This window comes from Herpailurus yagouaroundi, unplaced genomic scaffold, assembly GCF_014898765.1.
Source record: "Herpailurus yagouaroundi ecotype Mexico unplaced genomic scaffold, PumYag 355, whole genome shotgun sequence".
Classification (NCBI taxonomy): domain Eukaryota; kingdom Metazoa; phylum Chordata; class Mammalia; order Carnivora; family Felidae; genus Herpailurus; species Herpailurus yagouaroundi.
In genome coordinates, this window is record NW_024412572.1 from 5,154,238 (window position 1) to 5,179,968 (window position 25,731).

Genomic DNA, 25,731 nt, shown 5'->3' on the forward strand with positions numbered 1-25,731 from the left:
GTGACACGTGTCACTCTAGAAGCCCGTACAAGGCGTGGAAGCAGCAGGGAGCACAGAATGACTTGTGAGACAGGGGGCAGAGTCTGAGCTGGGTTTGAAGAAGGAACAGGTAGTCTTATGTTCTCTCCCAGCTCCAGCCCCCAATACATCCCACGATCTCTGCTCTTGTCATAAAGGTAGACTGGCTTGGGGAAAGAGGGAGAGTAGTGCTCTGATTTACTTTACCAAGGGATCTTTAAAACCACAGAGCCAAGAAAAGAGTGGATCAAAGTAGAAAGTGGCCTTTATCAGGACAAGCCTACCCTTGAAGATTCAACTCAAACAGAACTGGCACTGAGGCCATGGGAATGTGGGGTGACCTGGGAGAAATGCCTGCCTGGCACTGGGGGGTGTTGGTCAGGTCATTTATCGAGCTGAGGCCAGATATTGGAGGGCCTTGAGCCCATGGTGGAGTCTGGGCTTGGTGCGCTGGGTGCTAGGGAGCTGGGGGCAGTTTTTCGGCGGGATCAGCCCTGGAATCATGACACACTTGCTTCTGGGTTGAGCAGGGGCCAGGAGGCTGATGATACACGGGTGGGGAGGTAGGGAGCCAAAGCCAGGGCGGTGCATGGAGCTGGGTGGGAGAACAGATGGGGACTGGCATACGGCTTCCCTGGGAGGAGAGAGAGGAGTCCATAATGACCTTGGGGGAGGGGGGGTGGATTCTGGTCTGGGTGGGTGGTGGTGCAGTGATGAGACTGCCCAGGGCAGAAAGAGTGGAGAAGGCAGGTGTGGGCTCTACACGGGCGAATGCACATTCAGCTCAAAATCCTGTCCGGTCCAGTGTGGAGCTGGGCACCCAGGAGTCACCCAGCAAACACAGAAATGAACTGCAGGGCCACCCCGTGTGTTTCCTGCCTCCCCATGCCATGGGCTTCCCTCCCACTGAAGGCAGAAAACTCTACTGCCTGGAGGACCCTTCTCTACTGGGAGCCCCGCAGTCCTGGCCCCTGCTCCGCCCCACCAGCCCTTCCCCCAAATCCCAGGACAGAAACGCTTCAGTAGCCTGGCAAAGATAATCCTGCAATTACTTTTACACTCTCTGCCTGATGTCTGTCAGGGCCCAGCCATGTGCGGTTGCTCAGGCTAATCCTTCTGAGCATGTGATGACCTGAGCAACTTTTTGGCAATGTTTCTTTTCTATAAATGGGAAGTTCCAAAAATTGCAAGGCATCAGTGACCTGCCATGCCCCTCCTGGACTGCCGGTGTCCTCATTGGCAAGAAGACTTCACCCTCTGCAGGGTTTTCTAGCTAATCGGCTACAGGCTTTGGTTTTGAAAAATGTAGTTAGTATTCCGCAGTTTCTGTAAAGAGCCAAATACTGTTGAATCAACTCTATGCAAATAGCTGTTGAAATAGCTCATTGGGATCAGACCTCTCCCTGCCCCCTGAACAGTCCTCTCCGTTCCCTTTCCACTGCTCTTCCTGCTGATCTAGGCAGTCTCCCCAGGGCTTGAGTGAAAGCCATGAGCCACTGGTCCAGAAGCATCTTGCTGGAGGAGTATTGGCAGAAGGTTGTCCTCTGGTACTAACGGGGACATTTTACCCACGTGGAAGAGACCTCAGAGATATTCTCATCCAGCAGTGCCATTTTACAGATGAAGAAACTGAGGCTTAGCCAAGTGAAGTGTCTGGTACACAGTCACATGGTTAGTCAGGGGCAAAGCCAGGGCTGGAACCTCAGTCTGCTGACCTCCCAATACCCCTCTGGTGACCTCCTCCAACATTTAGCAGCTTTTACTCTTCTGTCCAGATGCAAGATTGTTTTCTCAAGAGCTGACCAAGCCCCATGCAGGAGACGCCCTGGAGGACTTGAAACCCTCTTGTTCCTGATGGCAAATCCCTCTCCCTGTCCCTTGCAGACACTAACTGCTCTACCAGATGTGACACCCCAGGGTGTGGGATGGGGGTTAGTGTCCCCATTGACTCAGAATCACATTCTTATTTCTTCTGGACGTCAGAACGAGTATGAATTTGTTTTCCAGACCTTAATCAGGGGCAGTGGGTCCCTTCAGATGGCTTCCAGGCCCTCCCTTGTGGCTGGAGACCCTGCTGCCACCCTGGCTCACTTGTGGGCTCTCCCTGCTTTGCAAGATTCCAGCCCTTTCTGTGACTGGCAAGAAGAGTTCTAGTAGAGAGCAACCCTCCATTAGTGGGATCAATACTGCTTGTCTCCCATGGCTGCATTTCTTAGAGCCCCCACTCCTTCTCCCGGGAGCCCCATGGTTTTTTGTTTCGTTTCGTTTTCGTTTTTTCATAATAGGACTTTAAATCCTTTCGGATTGAAAACTGCTCCTCACCACCCCACCTTCAACCTCAAAGCTTCTACGGAAGCAAACACCCTCACATAGACAGGGGAGAGGCTAGGGTTCAAGTCGGGAACAAATGTCAAGAGCTCTCCAGGCAGCTACGCCCAGGGGTGGGGCCCAAAGCTTCCAGGAAGTAGCATATTCAGTGGGATTCAGCACAGCGCCACCTACTGGAGGAGAGGGACAGGACACTCTGACCCTCCATTAAATAGAAAACCTACAAGGTGGTTTTTTCTCCCAACCACCTGGGAACTTAATTAAATATTCATGCCTAGATCCCACTCCCAGAGATTCCATTTGGCCTGGGGTGTGACTTGGGTTTTGTGGAACTCCCAGGTGATTGTGCAGCCAGGCTGAGAAATGCCACCTTATCTGGGTGTGGAGGTGGAGGAGGCCTCAGAGACCGTTCTCACTGGGTCTCATTGCCTGCTACAGGATTAGACATCAGCCCCCAAACCTGACTACATTATTTTACATGGATTACCATTTCTCTGGCCAAAGTGTCCAAAGCTTTTTATCAGATTTTCAGTGGGTTCCATGTCCCCCAACAGATAAAGTGTCCCTAGTCAAGCCCAAATGTGCCCAGATGTGTGGTCCTAAGTCTGATTCTCAGCCTGTGGGGTTGACAAACCTAATGGATAATGGATAGTGTGTATATTTCTATAAAGAGACTACACCCATTAAAAGATCAATGCAAAGTGGTCACATTGACTATCTCAGGCTGTTCAGAATCTCTTCCTGGCACTGTCATGTGCCTTTGATTAATAAAAAATGAGAAATGAATTATTACTTAATTAATGCACTGTATATGGTGGGCAAAAGCCTTCAAAATGTGAGATCCACAGGAAAAAGTAATCAAAGGAGTCTTTGGTGATTATAGACTGGGAACCACTAGTCTTTTATAACCCCCTTATTTGAGATATGAAGAAACTCAGGCTCAGAGAGGTTAAGGGACTATCTTTAGGTCACACAGCTAGTTATGCAAAGCTGGGACCCTCACCCAAGCCTTTCAGTCATGCTGTAGGGGGCAGAAAGAATATGTGCAGGATATTTTGCTGGAAACCCTCACTTGACACAACTCCATTGACCCAGACTCAGGAAATTCCTCATTGGTCATGGAGGTTGTATGGGCCAAAGATAGCCTACATGCACAGGGAATTGAAAAACCTATTGTAGTCCAGGATTTCATTGAATCTAAGATACCATCAATTGTGAGGTACACCATTGTTTTCTGTACCAGTAAGACAAAGTGCTGCCAAGTATAATCATAAGACGGCATTAATCATAAGATGCATCTCAATTGTCGGGTTGTTAAAATGGGGGCGGGTAGGACTGTGCATTGTGGAATTAAAGAAATGGGGCACGTTAGCCTCTCCCATGCCTTTCGGAGTGGCCCAGCTGTGTAATGTTCTTCTACCTGTTTCTCTTACCTCCTGGAGGTGCCAAGTAGGAGAAAATGGCACTTGGAAGGAAACAGATATATTTTAAAAGCGGAGTGAGTAATACAGCAGGACCCGGCCCAGTCTGTGGAATCTGAGGACAGAATCCCAGACTAGCCTTCAGAAAACCTGGGTTTGAATCTCAGTTCTGAAACCTTCCAGTGGTGTTATCTTGAGTACATTTTTATTCTCTCCAAGCCTCAATTCCTTCATCTGCAAAACAGAGATCATATGTGCCCCACCCCCACCCTATCCTCACCAAACTATTGCAAAACTCAGAGGGGAAGATGGTCAGCTGAACGGTGTACCTGCCTCCAGCATGGTGATTGCCGAGAACCACCTTTCGTTTGCCCCGCTGATGTCTGTGGCTCCCGAGAATGGACACTGTGAAGTGTCAGGGTGGGTCCTGCAGAGTCGCTCTGGGGCAGATGCCAGCACCTTAAGGACGAGCTTCCATGGACCGAGCCAATGGGCCTTGTCTAGCTTTTGACACCCCACCCATCTGAGGAAGAGAATGCATTGTTAAATGAGGAAGGGAGACTGAGGGCCAGACAGAAGTCCACCTTCCCAGGAACAGAAAGCAGAGATGGTCAGAGGTCCCAGGGGCCCTGCCCCCACCAACACCCTAATACCGCCCCGTCCGGCACCCTGGGGACACACATGCACACACAGGCTTCTGCTGAGCATACAGGTCACAGAAAGGGTTGTTCAGCCTCTGCGCAGAAAGAACCCAGTGGGAGAGCCACCTCAGTTGTATTTCCCAGGTACCCCTTCCTAGGGAGACATCTGCCTGACCTGCCAGTCAACAGTGTCCTGTCCCTGTACCCTTCTCCGGGCCAGAAGGGAATGGGACAGTTAGCAAAGAAGAAATGTCTCCCAGTCCTCCTGCTGGTCCAGACCAACCCCATTTGTGGAGAATGCATCCATTCAGTGGTGGAGACACCATGCTCAGCCTCCAGTCCAAGGCTCTGAGCTCTTGTCCTGGCCCTGCCCCTAACTGCCCCTAACCAGCAGCAGAGCCTCCGGCAATTGACCTTTCCTCTGTGGGCCCCAGTTTTGTCACCTGTAGATGAGAAGAAATGAGATGAGAAGCCCCAGGGTGCTCCCCCCATGGGCACGTGTAAGCCTGAAATGGGGCACATAGGAAAGTGCCCCCCTGGGAAATGTGCACCAACCCAAGGAGCACTGGGGGAGAAAGGACACAGGGCAGCTGGGAATCAGGGAAGTGAAGGGACCCAGACACATTGCTTGTCCCATAATTGCAGCCATCTCCCCCACATCCACTGGGGACACAATAGGCCCTAGGAAGGGCCTAGGAAGGGTACCTGGGAAATACAACTGAGGTGGCTCTCCCACTGGGTTCTTTCTGCGCAGAGGCTGAACAACCCTTTCTGTGACCTGTATGCTCAGCAGAAGCCTGTGTGTGCATGTGTGTCCCCAGGGTGCCGGACGGGGCGGTATTGGGGTGTTGGTGGGGGCAGGGCCCCTGGGACCTCTGACCACAATGTGGTAAGAAGTACAAAATTGGGAGTCAGACTCAGATTCAAAATCTGTTCCTGCACCTGCCTTAGATGTGTGACCATGGACAAGTCTCTGAACCTCTCCATGCCACAATTTCCTCATCTGTGAAATGGGTAACCAAACTATTGTCTCAGGCTCTTCGAAGGACTCAATGAGATGGTGACTAAAAAGCGCCTCAAACGTGGTAGGCTCTCTATCGATGGCAGCTGTGGAGCCCTCGGGGGCCGCCTGCCCTGACCTGGGCTTTCCTGCAGGTGGGTGGGGCCGCCGTCATGGCCGTGGGCGTCTGGACCCTGGTGGAGAAGAGCGGCTATCTCAGCGTCCTGGCATCCAGCACCTTCGCTGCTTCCGCCTATATCCTCATCTTCGCAGGGGCCCTTGTCATGGTGACGGGCTTCCTGGGCTTCTGCGCCATCATCCGGGAGGACAGGAGCTGCCTCTCCACAGTGAGTGCCCCCCCACCCCACCCCCCCATCGGGCTCCTGTGCTGAGAACCCCCTGCCCACGCGGTAGAGATCCCTGGAATCAGAGAAAGACGGCTGCCCTTGGGTCTGGTGTTGGCCGAAGTCTCCAGGCTCTTAGCACCTACGCCAGTCTTGGTGGCTGCTGCTGCTTGCTTCTCCCCTCCCTGCCTTTCCTCCCTCCTCCTCCTCCTTCCAGATTTCATCATACAGTGCTTCTCAAAGATATGCAGAAATGAAAAGGGTGTGATAAGGCAGCCCCTGTCCCATCACCCAGACTCCACAACTACGTTCTCCTCTTTCATTGGTTTCCTCCCTACTTCCTGCCTCCCCGCCCCCCTCGGCACCCAGACACCGTGTCATCTGTAATATTTCACTGCATCCCCCTAGAACTGAAGGATCCTTCTTCAGAAAACATGACAATACCTTTCTCTCACCTAAAAACAATTATTAGTCATTCCTTAATATCGTGAAATAACCAGGCAGTTTCAAATTTCCCCAGTTGACTCAGAAACTGTTTTTGTTTTTTCAGTTTGTTTGAACCAAAACCTAAATTAGGTCCATGTATTAAGATTAAGATTGGGCTGGGGCTCCTGGTTGGCTCCATCGGTTAAGCATCTGACTTCGGCTCAGATCATGATCTCACGATTCTCAGGTTTGAGCCCCTCGTCAGGCTCTCTGTTGTCAGCACAGAGCCTGCTTCGGATCCTGTGTCCCCCTCTTTCTCTGCCCCTGCTGTGCTCGCACTTTCTTTCTCAAAAAACAATTTTTTAAAAAATTAAGTTCGGGCAGTTTGTCTCTTGGGTCTCTTTCAGTCTCTCAGCAATACCACCTCTCTCTCTCTCTCTCTCTCTCTCTCTCTCTCTCTCTCTTTCTGTCTTTGCTTAGAAATTATTTGTTGAAGGAACAAGATCATCTTTCCTATGCTTTCTCCCAGTCTGGAATTTCTGATGATATCCTTGTGACGTGTCCTCCAGGCAGTTGAATCTAGAAGCATGATCAGATGTAGGTTTGATTGTTTGGTCAAGAGGATTTCACGGGTGGTGTTGTGGGCAGCACAAGCTCCTTGAAGCCGGGAAGACTGTCCATCCATAGCCGGTTCATCGTGTCAGGAAAGAAAACCAGGCAGGACTGGCAGGGGCAGAAGCCAGACCCACCCCCTTGCTCCCAAGGACACTTTGCCAGGGTAGGCTCCCTGGCACCTGGGTGACATCTCCCCTCTTTTAATCTCCTGAGGACCAAGCTCAGTGGGAGCAGGGGAGGCTACAGAACACGTGGACTTAGCAGGAAAGGGCCAGAGCCAGAACCAATCCAAGGCTTAGTGAGAAATCAGGTTGAGCCTGAATGGAATCAGGTCGCAGGACGAAGCCTCGAAGGGCTGTGCTCTCCCCACCCTGCTTCCCCGTACCCTTGTGCATCCAACCAAGGGAGCGGGAGGCCGTGGAGGGGCCGTCCCCTGAAGTCACTCTCACCAGCGGTGACCTACTTTTTCAGCTTTGGATACAAAAGCGCCTGTGCACAGGCTCCACAGGATGGCTCTCCCCTGCCTAGAAAAAGTCTTTAACTCTGCTCTGAGGGACAGCCTGGAGCGAAGGTGCAGGTCACATGGATGGTGGCACACCAGTGGGGTAAAGTCCCACAGTGGGCTGTGACGTGAGCCGTCCTTCCAGCAGTGGGACAGGTGCACCATGAGCCAGCCCCACACCTGCCAGCCATCCCTCACGTGGCCTCGCATGAGTCCTCATAAGCCTGCTGGACATCCCTGATCTGATCAGCATTAGCCGAATGAAGACACGGGACATGACCGAGTGACTGGGCATGTGATGCGGCCCGGGAGGAGGTGCCAGCCCTTATGGGGACCAGTGCAGCTGGGCCCAGAGGAATCCTGATCCCTCCATTCTCAGGGAGTCCACCTTTGCTCTGCTCAGCCCTTTAGGAAGTGGGGCCTTCAGCTGGGCCCCGGGCTTCAGGCTGGGCCCTCTGGCCCGCAGAGGCAGGCTGCTGAGCTGGGTCATCACCGGCTGCCCCTTCCTAACACCAGCTAATCTTGTGGAAGAAACAGGACTCACCTCTCCAGCCCAGGAAGGAAGGCAGAAGCCCTCACTTGGGAACCTTGCTTCTCAGTTGGAGCCATCTGTCTTGGTACCATAGGAGCTCCTAAGACCAGTGGTCCCCTACAGCCCAGGGAGACAGCCCCCTGCATTCCACCCCAGCGTGCAGTTATAACACAGATGGGCATGGCTCTTTGAGAGCCACCTCCCTCTGTCCTTACAACAGCCGCCCTGCAAAGTCAAAATGCTCATGAACTTTCTGTGCACCGAGTGCTATTCTAAACACTGCTGAATTTAGCTCGCTTAATCCTCACCCAGCCCTATGAGGTGTTTACTCTTATGGTGTGCATTTTACAGGTGAGGAAGCTGGGCCACAGAGGGGTTAAACAATTTGCTGGAGACCATCGTGTTAGTGAGCAGCTAGGTCTGGCCCCCCAGGCCAGTGCTCCCATTCAGAAGGCGTTGTTCACCCCACCATGCAGATGAGCAAGCTGGCCCTGGAGATGTGGAATGAGTAAGGGCTGGAGCTGAACTGGGAAGGCCAGTCTGTTAGAATTGCCGCCAAGAATCCCCATCACAGGGAGGCCAAGCAGGGTGGGAGGCAGAGGCACAGGAGGCAATGTGGGCAGAGGGACATGCCATTCTCCCTACCCGTGGACGTCAGCACAGAGCATCTGTCCTGTGATCTCAGAGATCTGAGTGGGCACAGGAGGGAGCACTCCGTGGGGCCCAGACAGAATACTAGGGCAGGAGACCAGGGGGCGGCAGAAGTGGCCCCTGCTCTCATTATAGTATGGAAAGAGCAGTGTGTGTCAGAGGATGCCTCATGTGGAAGGGAACTTGAGGGACATCGGGTCCCTTCCAGAGGTTCTGGTCTAAAGACACTACACTGGGGAGTATGGGCATTGATGGGGGATACTCAGCTTTATTGACTTCTCTGGAGAGCGGCCCAATCATAAGAGCTTTTGGCATTCTCAAAGACCAAAAGGAAAGCCTAAGGGTCAGTAACTGACAGCATTCTGATCTGTGAGCCACACACCACAGGCCCCTCTTCTTCACTCCTGTCTTAATACCATCCATTAGCCAGGCCTGTCCCCCCCTCCAGCTGAGCCCTTAAGAAAATTGATGTCTTCTAGCCTCCAGTCACAGCCCGCCTGGAGGGGACCAAGCTCTGCAGCCAGGGCTGGGCGGGGAAGACGTGGGGACTTCTGGAAGGCCAGGCTTGCCTGTAGGATGGTGCACATCTACCTCTTGGCTCGCCCTTCTGAGCTCCACAGGGTCAACAAGTTAGAGGTTTTCTCGTCCCCCTGGGCCTCAAGGCAGGGCTGGGAACACAGGGACTGCTGGACGGGCTGGTGCTAGATGCCTTCCTTGTTCTCAGCCCCACCTTCCGCCCCCCCCCCCCCCCGCCCCTTGCCTGCTCTCACTTTCATCCCAACAGAACTGACACAACACATCTGACCTCTGTGGTCCACCATCCTAACCGGACACATCACCAGCCCAGAAGTCTAGGGGTGTGAGCACAGCACTGTAGCAAACAGCAAACCTCGAAGCCTGGAGTCTTCTCTCTTTGCTTTTCCCTGATCCCCCACCCCCACTGAAAGAACCAAAGACGGAACCATCCTAAGGACAGAACACAGGTGAAGCAGTGCTTCTGAGTAACCCACATTCTGGCCTGTCAGCCCCGGAGTTATTGAGCACCTGACTGTTTAACCAAGAAGGTGGCTGAGACATGCAGGAATTTCTCAACCCAGGCCCCCCTTTGGAGGCAAGTGACGTGGTTAAGGCAGTTTCAAAGTGTCCTGTGGTTCCCGGAGGCTCCTTGCTGCTCTCATTTCATTTTTTCGCTTCCTTATCTAACTTCCTTTTGAAATCTTTCATCAGCTAATGGCTGAAGGAGACTCCAAAGGAGAAATGCAGCAAGCCTAGCTCTACACAAAGTGGTCCCCAAAGAGAAAAGGGAAAGACGAAAGACCAGGCATCCGAATGATGTGCGTCCAGCCTGGACCAGGAGGAGGGCGAGGCCAGACATCAAACGCTCCCTGAGAACTTTGCAGAGTGGGTGGTCCAGCTCACACAGTGCCACGTCCTTCCTGGTCCAGGCCCTTCCTCCTGGCACCTCTGCAGCCCCCAAAGTCACTTTCCCAAGAAGGCAGCACTTATCAGGGACAGGAATAGCACATCTTTGCGGGCGCTGAAATGCCGACCGGCGTGGTGTGGGAAATCGGTAGAGGGGAAAGAGAATGAGGTTTAAATTATTCACACCAGATCTTCTGTTTCAGTGAAGGCTGCATGAGGGAGCCAGATAATTCAGGCCAGCTCAGCCTAAGGCCGATGGCCAGGACAGATGCTACCCTGATCAAAAGAAAGGGGTATTTTTAGAATTTTGAATATGGACTCTGAAAACTTTTGTATCTTAAGCCACATGAAGATTATGATGGATAGCTCAGGCTAAACGGGTCTTTGTGAGGGGCTCTTTTACATTTAGGGGATGGATTAAAGAGTAAGAAGTGCTAGAACCAATTCTTGAAAACGAGGAGACCCCAGATTGCAGTTTGGAGCTGGTTGTCCAGGGCAGTAAGGTCTAGAATTAAGGACTGGTTCAAAAGCAAGTTGTAGCGCTGCCTGCCCAACTTACTTTGGGACTTGGGGAAGTCACTCGGCCACCCCTGGCCACTCCTATCCCTGTCTTTATCTGGGGGTAAGGTATGTGGAGAATGAGAGAGCATTCTGAGGCTTAGGAAATAAGTCACCACATTATGTAAAGATCATAAAATGTGGCTATAATTATCGTTTACATCACCATCACCATGACCAAGCTCCTTTGAGAAGGAATCTAAATAAATGGAGTTATTCTTAGGGCCATGACTCCCAGGGCCCCTACAACTTCTTTCTCGATAGAAGCTGGGAATGGAGGAAGGACCCCAGTTCCCTGGCGGGGGTGGTAGGCAGAGCCGGGGTGGGGGTTGGGATGTTGACTGTGTGTTCCCATTGCCCATTTCTCAGCCTCCCATTACCTTCGTGTTCATCAGCCGCCCAGCCAGAATGGTCATAGCCTCATCTGTTTGGTAACACTTTGACCTTTGAGTCAGCTGCCCAAATGCTTCAAAAGAATGGATCTTGCAGCCAGGGCTTTGAGAACCCCAGCTCCTCTCGATCAGAACAAGAGAGCCTTTCCTGGTCCTGTATGGTCTGGTGCAGTGGAAGCAGGAAATGGACAAGAGGACTCTTGCCAAGGCTCTTCAGGAAGTCAGGAGTCTGCTTTGAGGCAAGAGGGCTGCTCAGGAGACCCATACAGTCAGCCTGGACCCTGCCTCTCCCAGCTGGGTCCTGCTGGGTTCATTCTGGAAAGGCCTGTTGTATGCTGGACAGCCACAGCTGCCTGGTGGAGTGTGGCGCCTCTTCCCCTCAAGACCTCAGCAAGTCTTTCCCATCAGCTTCCTTCTCAATGGCCTTACTTAGTTCAGGGGCTATGCAGGAGGGACTGCCAGGTGCCTTAGACATGAACCCTCCACCCATCTCCTTAGCCAAAGAGAGAGATAGACTTGCCTAAGGTCACGTAGCCAGGAACTGGCAAAGCCCAGTCAACACCCAAGTCTTGATCCAGGCCCTGTTTACTGTCCCAGGCCAGCCTTGCACAGCAGCCCCCCCCCCCCCTTTTGGATGCTTCCAACACAGGAAATGGGCACTTGCCTTTCTTGTGCTCCAGGACCTATGGTTTGCATTCCAGGTGAAAAGGGAAGCATTTTGAGATCTGGGGTCAGTTACCCGGCTGCTGTCACCTGATCCACTCAGAAGTGAAGGTCAAGCTTCAAGGTGCAGGCAGTGTGGTAGAAAGCAGCTCTGTTAGTGCACGAAAGAAAATTTTTTGGCCTATTTGGAGAAAGTTCAACTCAGTTATGTGCGGGTAGATGATCACCCCGTAGTGGGGGCTCTCTGTGTCCCCACCCCCAGCTGTGGCCCAAGCAAGGCTCAGAGCTCAGAAAGAGAGAGAGTGTGTGTATACCGTGCACGTGTGCGTGCATGCTTACATGTCTGTGTGTTTCTGTTGCAGGAGGACAGGGGATGGTTGCTAAACAGCATCTGTTTGCATCCCAAATCCAAGAGCTTAGCTCGGGATCACTGCCTCTTTGTCATTCGGTTCCTGCTTCCTTTCCTTAGCAGATTCTGAATTTAGCCACATAACAGAAAGAGACATGCTAGATAGTCCCTCTCACCTAAGGAGGCATGGTCCATGTGTGCCCTGATGACTGTGGGCACAGGTGATCTGAACCCCAGATAGCCCTTCCCAACTTATTTGGAAGGCTGTGCCTCCATGCAGCTGTTTCTACCTTCCCAGTGACCTTTCCCTCCCACTGGTGTTAAACTGAATCTTATTCCACAAGCACACACCCAGTAAGGGGCCTAGAAGTGGGCTGGCAGCTGAGGAAAACTGATCCCAAGTGAATGGTCTCCTCCTCCCGAGGCCCCACCCAGGGAGCTGCTGAGGCTGCTGTGGGCCGTCGGTACTGTCCTGTTCTGATGAGGTTCGTTCCCTGACCCCCCCCCCACCAGGAACCACCCACTTCCCACCGATGAGGTGAGCTTTCTGAGCCACACCCCGTTCCCATCTTGGAGTAGTGGCACGCCTCGGAGTCGCAGCCACCCTGTGTCCCTGGGATGGGGACGGGAGTGGTGGCTGGATGGCTGTCTGGACATGCTCCTCCTGGAAAGTCCCCCCCTCCACGGTGACATTCAGTGCCCTTCTCCGTCTCCCCACACATCACACTGAGGTTTTGGGGGAGTTTACAATCCATTGAAAAATAAGGCCCAGGAGGCAGAGAGATGGCAGTGAAAGGTCATCTCCACGGCTAACAAAGGTGATTGGAGCATGTGGCTTTATAGCTGCAGCTGGAAGCCGTAGCAGCCCTTCAGCTGTGGTTGAGATCGGGGTACACACCTTTCTAAGAACTGCCTCACTGTACTTGCCACATGGTGGAGAACAGAGAATGTGGCATCCTGAGGACAGGCTGGCCCCGAGGTGAAGGAGGAAGGCCCCCTCAGCAGATAGGACAGGCAGTGAGTAAGGAGAGGAGCCAGGGTGTCCCTCTAGCTGTCCCTGCAAGGAAGCAGGAGGCCAGGACAGAGGAGGCAAGGTCCCAACACTGCACAGACTGATGAAACTGTGGCACCAAGACATTTTTCCCATCCAAGCCCTACATTTTATGCAGAAGGACCAGAAAGGGTGAGTAATTCGCCCAGGGTTACACAGCATCTTGTCTCAGAGGCACACTGGACCCAGACTCCCAGGCCAGGGCACCTTGTGTAACACCCCTTTTCTCTGACCAGCACCATTCTGGGCTCAAGATGCACCTTTCTCAGGCTGCAGTGGATTTAAATGATCACCGCTTACCTGTAACAGCAACTTTCTAGATGGAACAGGTTTTACAGCCACTTAATTCCCTCCACCTCCTCCCTGCAGTTTCCTGCAACTCATTCTCCATGTGCCATCGATGGGGCTGCCATCAACCTCAACAAGCATTTCTAGCACATTCCCAGAATTTTTGCTGGGCGCAAGGCAGCATAAGAAGGGAAGACATGATTGGGCCTGCAGCCCAGTCCTTGGCTGGAGTCTAGTGAGGAACACAAGACACCTGTATCAAAAGACCGAGAACCCTGTGGGTGGTTTCAATTCCTGTTTCCATCTGGTCAGAGCCTCTGACCTCTCTGAGCCCCAGGACTTTTCCTAACATCCAGGCTTGGTAGGGATTTCTCCTGCTCAGCCTTCCCTTCTTCCCCATTGCCAGCCCTGTCCTCGAATTACACCACTGGGAACCCCGTCCCCAGTTGCCTCCTTGGTTCTACCCTGTCCCCATGCTCTATCTTATTTGCCTGCGGGCTGCACCACATTTCTCCCACAGCCTGGGAGAAGACACCAACAGGGACATCTAGGTCCTTCCGAGGGACAGCAGCAGTCGGCCATTTCCCCCATGCCCAAATCCCTCCGGCATCCCTAGGCTGTGGCCCCTGAGAGGAGTCTGGCCCTCCTTCTGGCAGCCAGCAGGCCAGGCCCCTGCCCCTCTAGATCCTGCTGTCTTAGCCCATCGGCCTGCACTCCTAGCAGCCCTAGCTTGAAATCCAGTGGACTCCTGTCTTTGGCTCGTAGCTATAGGTTCTGTTCCCCTCCTGACCCCACCCCCACCCACAATGTGATCTTTGGACCCCAGCACTTTGGCTTGGACTTTGGACAGCCTCAGCTGCATTCTCTTGATGTGTCCCTTGAATGCCTCCTGCCTCCCCAGGCCCCACTGTCCTCAACTCTCCCATCACTGATTCGACCAGCTTTCACTACCCCAGCCCTGGTCCACTCCTCTGCTCCCAGTCCCCTAGGCCAGAACTGAACATTAACTTCAGTCAGAACACATACTAGCATCCTCTGCACAGCCTGTAGAGCACGACTAGGTGGAGTGCCAGCTGGCCGGGGCTGTGAGCCCTGGGCTGGGGCTCCCCGGGGTAGAGGTCACCTTCATCCTTCCAACAGTGACATCTTGTTACAGGAATAACTTGAGGCTCTCAAGCCCACATCCTCTCTTCTCTGCAATAACAGTCCGGCAGCTGCACCTCTGAGTCCTGACCGCCTCCAGCCACTGGTTAATTGCCAGAAAATAATGCACCCTGAGGTCATTGCCGCTTAAACAGCCTCAGCTGTTGGCAGCTCCCTGACCCTCCCACAGCATGCTGCTGTAACCCTCTCATACACGGCCAAGCTAGGACCTCAGGCTGCACTCTTCTCCCTGAAATTTTTTTTTTTTTAATTTTAGGGAGAGAGAGAATCCCAAGCAGGCTCCACACTCAGCACAGAGCCCGACACGGCTCAATCCCATGACCCTGGGATCATGGCCTGAGCTGAAATCAAGATTCAGACACTCAAGCGACTGAGCCACCCAGGCGCCCCTCTCCCTGCAACTTAATGTTGGTAGCATCTTGAGTCTCCTCTCCTCTTCTGCCACACTGCTCTGAGAAGGGGCTGGTGCCTCGACTCCCACCCCTCACCCCAGCCCATTCTCACCTTCCTAGGCACCAAGCCTTCTCAGTTTTCCATCTCTGGCTTAGTCTCCATCTCTGATTATGCAGAATAGCAGAGGGGGTAGTGGAGGAGAGCTTCAGCGAGGTTCCCTCCTTTGTGGCAGAATCAGCCCAGTGAGGAATTCCGGAAGTCCAATCGTAGAAAGTTCTTAAAACGTACTGCAAGGAAGGCACCAGCCGGAGCTGAGTTACCTGGGCTCATCATGTACCAGTGAATCTGCCTCAGAAACTTTATTTGGAGCTCAGCTTGCCCCCATGCAGTATTAGCCCATCTGAAGATGCAATTTCTAATTAATCCCCTTCATGTCACAATGAGATATATTTCCGCAAAGCTCCTGCAGAACCTCTCATTAAAGAAAGTATTGGTTTGGTTCAGAGAGTACTGTGCTGTTCCAGCTTTGCTTTGGATCTATAGTTCTAGAAAATGTCCAACTTCAGTTCTAGTTCAAACTGCACCATTAAAGAATTAAAGAAAAAAAAAACTTTGGTAGATGGTACAGAGGGAAGATGAATGTTTGGGTCCCATTCTTTGTTACCAAACTGGTTTCTTGTACATTTAGGATTCACTTTGGCATATTTCGAAGTGGCATAGTTCTTCTGGGGAGCTCTGGGGATAGAGGCTATAAGAACTTTTTTTAGAAGTCTCATTCCTGGTTTCTATCAGACCAAGACTAAGTAGTTGCTTCTGGAAGGACTGGGGGCAGCCCTGAGTGCAGGGGCCAGCCAGTCACAAAAACCAAAGTGGGGCTGAAGGTCAGGGAGGAGTTAGGGCAGGGTGGGTCCAATTCACACCAAGGTGCCCAGGGACTGTGAAGACAGAACAAGATACAGGTCAGAGCAGGAGGGCAAACAAGGATCAAAGGACACACAGTCCTGGGGAGCAGGACGATCATGTGACCCTGGAGTCTGACAGAGGTTCAGAAAGAAGGATGTTGGCAATGAGGTCACGGTCAGGAACTTCTGGCACAGAGAGGGCTTTGGGGAGACCTCCCCTAAGCTGCGATTTGATGGCTAACAGCTGTGCAGCACAGACACAGTCCGGACAGCGAGTCCCAGGCAGGGGCACAGAGGGCAAAAGCAGGGAGGCCTGAGGCTTCGCTTGTGTGTAGGGCCCTGCACGCGCGTGTGCGCGCGCGCACACACACACACACACACACACACACACACACGGGGAGTGCTGCACAGCTGTGCAGACTCTAGGATCTGATGAGGCTAGGATCCCCCTAACCACAGCCACCCCAAGTGCTCTCAGGGAGCCCACCCACCCAGCCATCTGCTCTGTAGTGGGCACGACAGCACCCAGCAAGTAAGTGCACAGAGTTATGCCGCTGGAATCCCTGAGTTTGGTTTCTGGACTCAGCTGGACTCAGCCATGCTCTTGCCATGTGACCGCAAACGGCTTCGCCTCTCCATGCATGTGCCTCATGGTTACAACGAGGCTAACGTCGGTGCTCACACGGCAACATGATGAGTAATGCTACGCTCATCTCCGAGGGTGGTTGGGAGCTGTCATGAGATGTGCTCACCAGAGGGGCCGGCACCTGGGGAGAGCTGGCAAACCTTGGCCATTACTGTCATGGAGCGCCCACCGTTTGCACTGTGGGCCGTGAGTGAGGCACTGATTCTGCCAAGGAGGGATTAATTTCTCCCCCCCCACCCCCTTTTTTGTGGAAGGGCTATTTTGCCACCATTCTCACTATAGGAAAACTACATTTTTACCGCTGTTGAGACGCAAGCCAGGCGCACCTCTTCGGCTGTAGTCCGGGAATTCTAGCAGCCCGTCATGAGCGTAGTGGGCTCTGTTGGTAGAGAGTGGGCCCTACACAGCACAGGGCCCAGGAAATCTTGGCTTTCATTCAAATAGGACAGTTTTCATGTTTCCTACAGGCAAGGGCAACACATCCCTCCTTAGCCCAGGGAAGCCTGGGCAAGCCAGTAGGTACCTAGCAGCTTCAGGAAACAGTGCTGTCAAGAACCAAGAAATTCACTGACTACCCCAGGGTGCACCTGGGCCCATCACATCCCTATAATAGCTGCTGATCCCAAGCACTGTTGGCTTCACTGATCCTCCCTAGAGTCAGGGTGAGCAGCTTCCTGCCACAAAGTGCCCTCAGAGGCAGGTACACGGTAACCGCCCCACATGTTTCTGTCTGTGTTCAGTTTCAGGCTTCTCAGGAACTAGACCACCTTCCTCAGATCTTCTTTTTCACATCTCCCATAGTGAATAGGGGAAATCCTATGCAAGTCAAGTCCCAGCAGCGGCCTCAGAATCTGAAGTTAAATGTGCAAATCAGTTCCTCAACCTTGGCACTAGTGACATTTTAGCCCGGATCATCCTTTGCCAGGTGGCCTGACTTGGGCACTGTAGGACTTTCAGCAGCATCTTTGGCCTCTACCCACTAGCTGCCAGTGGCATTCCTTACCCCAGTGGTGACAATAAAAAACAGTCTCCAGACACTGCCAAATGTCCCCTGGGGGAAAAACCATGCTAGATTGGGGACCAGGGGTATAAATTAAACCACAGTAATAATTCCATACCACCCACACATCAGAACAAGATTAAACTCCTGCCCCCAAGCCTGGGGCTGCCAGCTTCAGCCAGTTCCCTTCAACTCACGGCATGCTTATTACGATGTGCACTCACAGGTCTTCATCTGGGCTGTTTACTGAGCATGCCTCTAGACCCAACCCCGTACCAGGCACTGAGGCCAGAAGAACCTGAGATGTGGTCCCTGTTCCCCAGAAACTCACAGTCGTTCTGGGGAGACGGGGTCACAACATCTGAGGCAATGATAACCTCTACAGAGCAGTAGGTACGGATACGTCACTCAGCCCGCCCGTGAGGAAGAGTGTGGCAGACAGAGGGGAGGGCACAGGGGCAGCTCTGAGTCTAGTCGAGGAGAAGGAGCCGCGCTGAAAGTTGTGTCAGAAGGTGGAGGCAGGTGCAGCACTGTAGGCGCGTGGACGGGGGCGCTTGGCACCCACTGCGGACCCAGGGAGGGCTTCGTGGAGGCCATGACCGAGCCCGGTGATAGAGGGACAGGCAGGGGAACACTGAGGGCAGATACATGGAGGCTGGAAGGCTTGGGCGGTGTTTAGGGAACCGTGTGCAGGAACAGAAGGAGTGCTTTGCAGATTGGCGGCCAGCTAGCCTGTGCCGTAGGAGTACTGGGATGATTTGGCTGGACATCAGGAAGGCTTGGTAAAGAAAAAGGTGGAGCAGCAGAGGCGAGGCACTTGTGTCACGTGGCAGCCCCCCACCAGCCTGGCCCCACTGCCCAGAGGCAGGGCTGCCAGGCCCCTCAGTGCAGGGGGATCCCAGCAAGCACAACCTTTTGCCTGCTTCCCCGAGGACTGTCGCACTGGAGCTGTGATTCAGGGCCACCCCCGCCCGGGTGAGTCACATACCTACAGCCCCTCCTGCCACCGAAGCTGCACCCATGCCCACCGAGCACCCAGCCGGCCCACTCCCTGGCACCCCGCGTCGGTCCCCCAAAGCCCCCGCCTGGCCCTCACTTCCCTCCCAAGGGCCTCTGAACAGCTGGAGGCAGCACTCTCCCCGCTCCTGACAACTCCGTCAGGTTGGGGAGCCTGTCTGATGCCTCCAAACCGTTTTGAGGGGCTGGCATGTACTAATTTAGGCTGCCATTACATCAGGGATGTGGTTCAGTTTCTCTCCCTTCCCATCAACCCTCCTCCCAGCCCAGTGTCAATAGCAACGACGGCAGTGACGTCCCGGGAGAGCAGCACGACACTGCCAAGTCTTCATGACTACCAGCCCGCGTGACTCTCGGCTGACAGCCCCTGGTGATCGGTGATGGGTGATCAGCGATCGGGAGAAGAGCCTCTCCCGCCCCCCCATAGGGAAGGTGCCAAGACACCGAGATGCTGCCCTCCCAGCCGCCAGGGGCCCGCATCCTCCCATTCAGTCACGGGCTCCTTCACGTCTTCCGGCCACACCACAGAAGGCACATGGGGCGCACCTAGGGAGCCTGGGAGCATCCAGCCGGCAGTCACTGCATGCAGGGTCCTGTGTGGCAGGAGGAGAGTCGGCCTCAGAGTAGCAGGGTCAGGGGGAGCGGAGGGCAGTTTGGAGCGAGCAGGATGGGCGGCCAAGTCAGGACGTCCGCAAAGCTGCTGGGGGCCGTCAGAGGGACTGGCCCAGGCCACTGCGCCTGCAGCTGGCTGACAAGCCTGGCTCACCTCATGCTGTCACACACAGGCTCCGGGAGCAGGAAGCAGCTCAGACCACCGTGAAGTGGAATCCCCTCCCTTTGGGTCCTTTCAGCCCCTCGGGATAGGCAGGACTGCTGTGATGCCATTATGCCCACCCACAGGCTCAGTCCCACAGGCACAGCCACTGCATATGGCCCCAGATGCTGCGTCCTGTACGGGGCCTGAGGAAGGTCAGAATTCAGCCACACATGTTCTCATGGGAGCACATTTTTGTAACTCACACCAGGCTGCCCATCCAGAGCCTGGAAGTGGCAGAGCCCAACCCAAACCTGAGTCAGCTGACTTCCGCCACCATTCTTCAGGTTTCCAGGCCCTATATCTCAGAGGCTCAGCAAGCAGAGGGCCCATCCACAGACCCCTTGCCAGCCTCCTGCCTCACCTGGGTACCATCCCACACCCTCCCTAGTCCCAGGCACATGGAACACTTCCAGACCCCTCCCCGTGGCATAAAAAGTCAATGAGGCCCAGGGAGTGTGCCATCGTGGGATCTGCAACTCCCTTCCCCACTTCTAGACCTGATCCGGGTGCCCAGGAGCTCGCAGACAGCCTGAGTCTCCATTCAGAGCCTGCACAGGGTGACGAGGCTGCTGTGTCCCCCACATGCCACCACACCCAGCTTTCTGTGCATCCTCATCCAGGGATGGCCAGGGGGTGCCTGATCCTGGCCGTGCATGGACTGAGCTTGGACATGCAGGCCAGAGGCCTTTCCTTGTATGGCATTGAGCCCGGGGTAGGTGGGGAAGGGCAAACCAGGAACCTCCATTTGTACTCTTGCCTTGGGCCCCACAGATGATAAGGGCAGCCACCATGATTCAGAGACAGGAAAGCTTCCCTCATTCCTGATGGTGGGCAGCTCTGAGCCTGGCAGACCGTGGGCTCAATAAGATGGCCGTGGGGTAGGTGCACAGTTCATGTAACTCAAAAGGAAGCCCTGTCCCCGGATGGAATGTTCTTCATGATCTTCATGAAAAGGAATACCTTCTCCTCCCCCTGTGTTTAAGTCCTGCCCATGCCAGGCCCCATGCTGGGCTCTGGGAGGTAGTCAGGCAAGGCCTCAGGGACTCACGTCGCCTCTGAACTGGCCCTGTGGCTCCTGCCCTGCGCCTTTTTCCCATTCCCATGCCCTCCTGCTGCATCCCTACCCCTGCTGAAGAGCCCTGGAATTTCAGAGCTCAGACACAGGCTGAACATTCCCTGGAATCCAGTGATTTGAATGACTATAGCCAGGCAGATGGGCGGTACCTGGGGTGGGGGGGAGACAACCCCAACCACTGCTCATGGGGAGGGGGGCTAGGCTTCCCCAGACGGGGCTAATTTCAGGCAGCAGCACCCCACTGCTTTGCCTCCTCTCCCCACTCCCTCTTTCCCTCTTCCCTGCCTAGAGCCTGCTTCCTCTCCACCACCACCCCCACCCCTGCCATGCCCTCCTAGCCACGTGGGTCTGACATGCATTTTTGACCTGTGGGCCCCCACAAGAACACACCAGGATGGAGCAGTGTCCCGGAGCCTCCTGACTAAAACTAGGAGGGAGGTCACGGCAGAGAGAGCACAGCCAGGAACACAGCCGGCAGGCTGTGAAGCGTGCAGAGCGGCCCCGAGTCTGGAGGAGGCCAGGCAGTAGTTGTGTCAGGAATTTAGAAACCCCTGCAGGGCCGTGAAGGCCTGGAAAACACACCCATGCCTTTCACAGGGCACTGCCTTTGCTATTTCCTGAGCCTTGGTCGCTGCCCAGCCACCCCTACACTCCCAGGCTCTTCAGCTCTCTCCACTCCCAGAACTCAGACGCCCCACGCCCTCTGCACTCTCCAGGCTTCACACAGGGCTCTCCCCTCTGCCTGGCACATGCTTCCTGCCTTCTCCACCTGGTAGCTCATCCTTCAAGGACTCAGGTGTCCCCTCCTCCAGGAAGCCTTCTCTGACTGCCCTCCCCCCCACCTAGGTCTTGCCCCATAGTAACATTTGTAACACAGCATTGTAATCACTTACCTATACCCCCACCACCAATAACTCTTGAGGGCGGTAACCGTCTTACTTACAATACCTGGCATGTAGCAGGTATTTAATAAGTATCGGATGGATGGATGGATGGATGGATGGATTGACACACTGACAGAAGCCCAGTGGGTGAGGGGGTGAGTGGGGAACTCTGTGCCAGCAGCTGGGAGAGGTGAGCATGCCCAGAGCTGCCGGGAAGAGGGGGAAGATGGTATGGGTGGGTGATGGGGTCCTGGCAGGTCGCCCTGCCTCCCCTTACTGCTTTGGGAAGACTTGTCCCGGAGCACTGTGTGCCTACCCAGGCCTGATCCCCGTGGTGACCACCTTCCTCCTTGCTCCTAGTACTTCTGCCTGTTGCTGGCGATCTTCCTCGTGGAGCTGGTGGCAGGGGTCCTGGCCCACATGTACTACCAGAGGGTGAGTAGACCCTCTTCCTGCGTTCCCCATCGGTGCCCCCTGTTGCCCTGGAGGCAACAGTGTGGGGCGGGGTGCAGAGGCATGGGGGAGCTAAAGCTCGGCAGTGACACAGAGGGCGGTCTCATGTCCCTGGCCCCAACAATCCTCAGTATACCTGGGTCCTACTTCTTGTCTGGCTTCCAGCAATTCTCTGCCCTATCTGTTGATGCTGACTTATTTGGCATGGGGGCTGGGGAGTGGGAATGCCCCGTGGGAGGTGGGGTGGTCTCTCTCCCCTCCTAAGCAGAGATAGAGGATGAACCTAGCAAGTGGGCATCCAAGGAGAAAGGCTGGGGCCGGGGCTACCTGCCAGACTATGAAGACAGCACCGGGCCTTGCCTGCCTGCAGCAGACAGGGATGAAGTAGCCGGTCGGGTCTCCTCCCACTGGCTGCTGTGAACCAGGGGTTTGAGGTCATGACCAGGGTGAGACAGATGCCTGCACTGGTTGTTTTAAGGCAGCACGTACAACTGATGGGTGCCCATAGGATAACAACTGTAAATATTGTGAATGTCACCTCATAATCAAAATGAGAAAAAGATATTTATTTAAAAGCACCCCCTGTGCCCAGCCTCATTGCCCTCCCACCAGCTTTGAGCCATCCCCTCCCCGGCCTGCCTCTCAGTTCTGTCCATCACCTGCCTGGCCCCAGCTTTTACAACATCTCTCCATGAACTCTGTGTTCTGAGCGGTCTCCTACGACGCTCCCATTACGCTGGGGAACCTCTGCCCTCACACCATTCCAAGTCCGTGGTGCTCAAGGCTAGCTGGCCTGGCTTTGGAGCGGGCCTGGAGAATGAGGCCAGGGTGAGTGGTTCTGCTGATGCCACCTTCCCTCTCCACTCTCTCCAGCTCAGTGATGAACTGAAACAGCACTTGACCCGGACGCTGGCTGAGAACTACAGGCAGCCGGGAGCCGCGGACATCACAACCTCAGTAGACCGTCTCCAGCAGGATGTAAGCACCCGCCCCCTGGGCTTGAAGGCCAAGCAGATTCAAATTCCGACTCTGTCCCTTCCTGTCTGTGTAACCCAGGACAGGTTACTTACCTTCTCTGAGCTTCATTTGCCTCCAAAATGAAGCCTCACTGCGCGTGTTGATCATTCAGTACCATCGCGTATGCGGAAGTCCCCGCCACCATGAAAAGGGCAAGTTGAATCCTGGCCCTTTCCTTCTTCCTCCTGTGCCCTGGCCCCACCACGGCCCCCTTGACTGCCTCCTCCAGGTCCCACCCCTAGGGCCCTTGCGGGCAGGAAGCTGGCTGCGTCAGGAGAAGAACTTCTCTCCTGGCCGGGATCTGGGCTCCTTCCATCAGCAGGGCTGTCTTCTTCCTTCTCTGGGGGCTGACAGCTGAGGTCCCATATGAGTGAACTGTAACAGGCAGAGCTATTTCAGCCAGACTGCTGCAAGAACTTCCCAGTTGTGAGCCATGGGGCGGAACGCTGGAGGACAGAAAGGTGGTCCCTCCAAGAAGAGGCTCAGCAGACCCCTTCAGTGAGGCCCGTGGTCCTGCCAGAAGTAGGGAAGGGACAAATGGCCCCCAGACCTGCCTTGTGCAGTATGGTAGCCTCTAGCCATGTGCAGCTAGTTAAATTTACATTACAAAATTCAGTTCCTCAGTCACTAGCCACATTCCAGTGCCCAATAGCCATAGATGCCACCGAATTGCACAGGACAGATATAAAGCATTTGCATCATTGCAGAAAGTTCTGTCGAACAGTGTGACTCCAGGATCCTGATGGTTTCACGTCTGAAAATTTGAGGAAACTCTACCGGCCCACTCTGGTCCCCTTTCTCCCTGCCACCTTAGCCTGTGGTCTCTGCTCTATCCTGTATCTACAGACCCCACCCTCGGCCTGAGGCCTTGGTCTTTCTGCCAGGAATACCAGGCCAGTGAGTGGAGTAGAGGTTAGCATCTTAGCTCAGCTGGGGAGGCACCTTCTCCGTCTCCCCAAGACTGGCTTGGATCCCAGTAGGCTCTGTGCAGAGGGGTCTCTTGTGCTCTGCGATAGTGGCTGAGGGCACTCATGTACACATAGGTACACACATCCACACCCACACACTTAGCCCACACATACCCTGCTGGTCAGCCCAAAGCTCAGTCTGCATTTTTAGGGCCTCCCACATGAAGCACTGAGCCTGAATCCCTGCCCTCGGGGCCTTAGTTGGGGAGCCCAACACACGCAGTCAGTGCTAGGCTGGGAGGACCCTCTGAGTGGAGAACAGAGCTGGGAAGGCCAAGAGGGGAAGCAGGAAGGAGGGCCTGGGTTTGCCTAGTTAGAAAGGATGGGAGGGGCAGTCAGAGAGTAGGGAACAGCATGAGAAAGGGCACAGCTGGGAGCCACTATCTATCACTGCCCCAGGCCTCCTCCATGGGCACCTGAGCATGTGGGCACGACCTCACACATGCCAGCAACAGTTAGAACCAGAGGGGCACGAGGGAGCCTGGGCCCAGGCCCACATCCTAGGCGTGAGGAAGCAGCCCTGAGAAGGCAGTGGCTTCAGGCCAAGGCCAGCATCTGGGCTGCGGGCTGCACCCCAGTATGTAAATGACACCCACATGCCTGCATTCACAAAACGATCTTAGCATAGAGGGTGTCACTAACTGCTCCCCCCTGCAGGGCTCGCTTCTCAGGGCTTCACAGAATTGCCTCTTGCCGTCTTCACACAGAGCGGTGTGGAGGGGCTTCCTGAGCCCCATTTACACGTGACGAAACTGAAGCCCAGAGAGGCTAGATAACCTGCCCGGGGACACACCGCAGTATAATCCCACATGATACCTAGCACACACTGTGCTGTTCCTGGCTCCATGTGCTGTTCTGTTCTGCCTGCCTCCTGCCTCCTCCTCTTCCTTGTGGGACCTTTCCACTAGCCCCTTTCTCCACAGCTCCCGATGTCTCCCCTACTAAGCTGTAGTCACCGAGAAGCTTGAGAAAACCAGGAACCATATTACTCATGTGTGAGCCCAGTGCTAGCTTCACTCCTGGCACATAGTAGGTGCCTATCAAACACCTGTTAACTGTACTGAACGTACCTCCCACCCGGCCTGCACCTCCACACATCAGAGACAGTCTCAAAACAGCTGCCTGTGTGGCTCACACGGGGACTTGGATTCTCAGTCCCTCAACTCAAGGGCAAGAGAGAACCAGTGTCCTGTTGTGTCTGCATCACTGGAGACCTGGGTTGGTGCTTTCCTGCTCTGGAGTGGCACAGATGACCCAGGTCTTACCCAGCGCCAACTCCACCCCCTGGTCAACACTGATCTGCCCACACTGTGGCTCTGGGACACTCTGTGTCCCTCCCTACAGGTCTGTGGGCTCTGAGGCTTCAGGGTCTGAATGAGGGTCCAGGAACCTCTGGCAAGGCTGGGTCCCTGTTCCTGAGGTCCTGCCTCTCTGGGTGACCAGGAAAACACCCCCGTGTGGTGTGAGCTCTCCTGGGGTATACAGCCCCACTCTCTCGGGGACCCACCTCCATCTATCTCCCCACCCGTCTTCTCAGAGACTCTCCCTGCTGTCAGGATGCCCAGCGTAATCTCCTTAAAGGACTTGCATGGATAGAAGGTAGCCATAAGGTGTCTTGCAGCCAGCTTCTGCACCTTCCTGGAGAGAAGGGCCCCCCAAAGCCCAGCTCCCTGCTCAAAACAGGCAAAGGGGAAAATTCGCAGGGAGAACAAATCCCTATTTGTGCTTGAGTTAGTATTTGAATAACGAGTCCTGCAGCCCTGACACGGAGGGACCAGAGGAGCCTCCTGCCAGGTCTTCACCTCCAGCCTCCTTCTGTCCCTCTAGTTCAAGTGCTGTGGAAGTAACAGCTCCGCCGACTGGCAGCACAGCGCATACATCCTGTCTCAGGAGGCCGAGGGCCGCCGGGTGCCGGACAGCTGCTGCAAGACGGTTGTGGCCCGCTGTGGGCAGCGGGCCCATCCCTCCAACATCTACAAGGTGGAGGTGAGCACCCAAGCTCCAGCTGAGGCATGCAGAGCGCACCCCACCCCACCCCCCCCACCCCACCCCAAATGGGGGCTCTGGCAGAGGGGCGGGGAGAAGCAGAACACGCTTTCTCATTGGCCGTGAGACTGCACAGGGCTGTTACTGGTCTCCACGAAGCAGCTTGGGGACAAGCAGCTACTGGTGGGAGGTTCTGAGACATCATGGC

General features: G+C 54.6%; 1 protein-coding gene across 5 annotated transcripts in view; it reads left to right on the plus strand.

The window, feature by feature from the left end:
* The window catches only part of TSPAN11 (tetraspanin 11), a 73,964-nt gene that overhangs the window by 36,591 nt on the left and 11,642 nt on the right, over positions 1-25,731 (plus strand). For all 5 annotated transcript variants that reach the window (XM_040462831.1, XM_040462833.1, XM_040462835.1 and 2 more), the window contains exons 3-6: positions 5,564-5,755; positions 21,460-21,534; positions 22,426-22,530; positions 25,365-25,523. In XM_040462831.1, the coding sequence (XP_040318765.1) occupies positions 5,564-5,755; positions 21,460-21,534; positions 22,426-22,530; positions 25,365-25,523 (531 nt within the window). The remainder of the gene's footprint in view (positions 1-5,563; positions 5,756-21,459; positions 21,535-22,425; positions 22,531-25,364; positions 25,524-25,731) is intronic.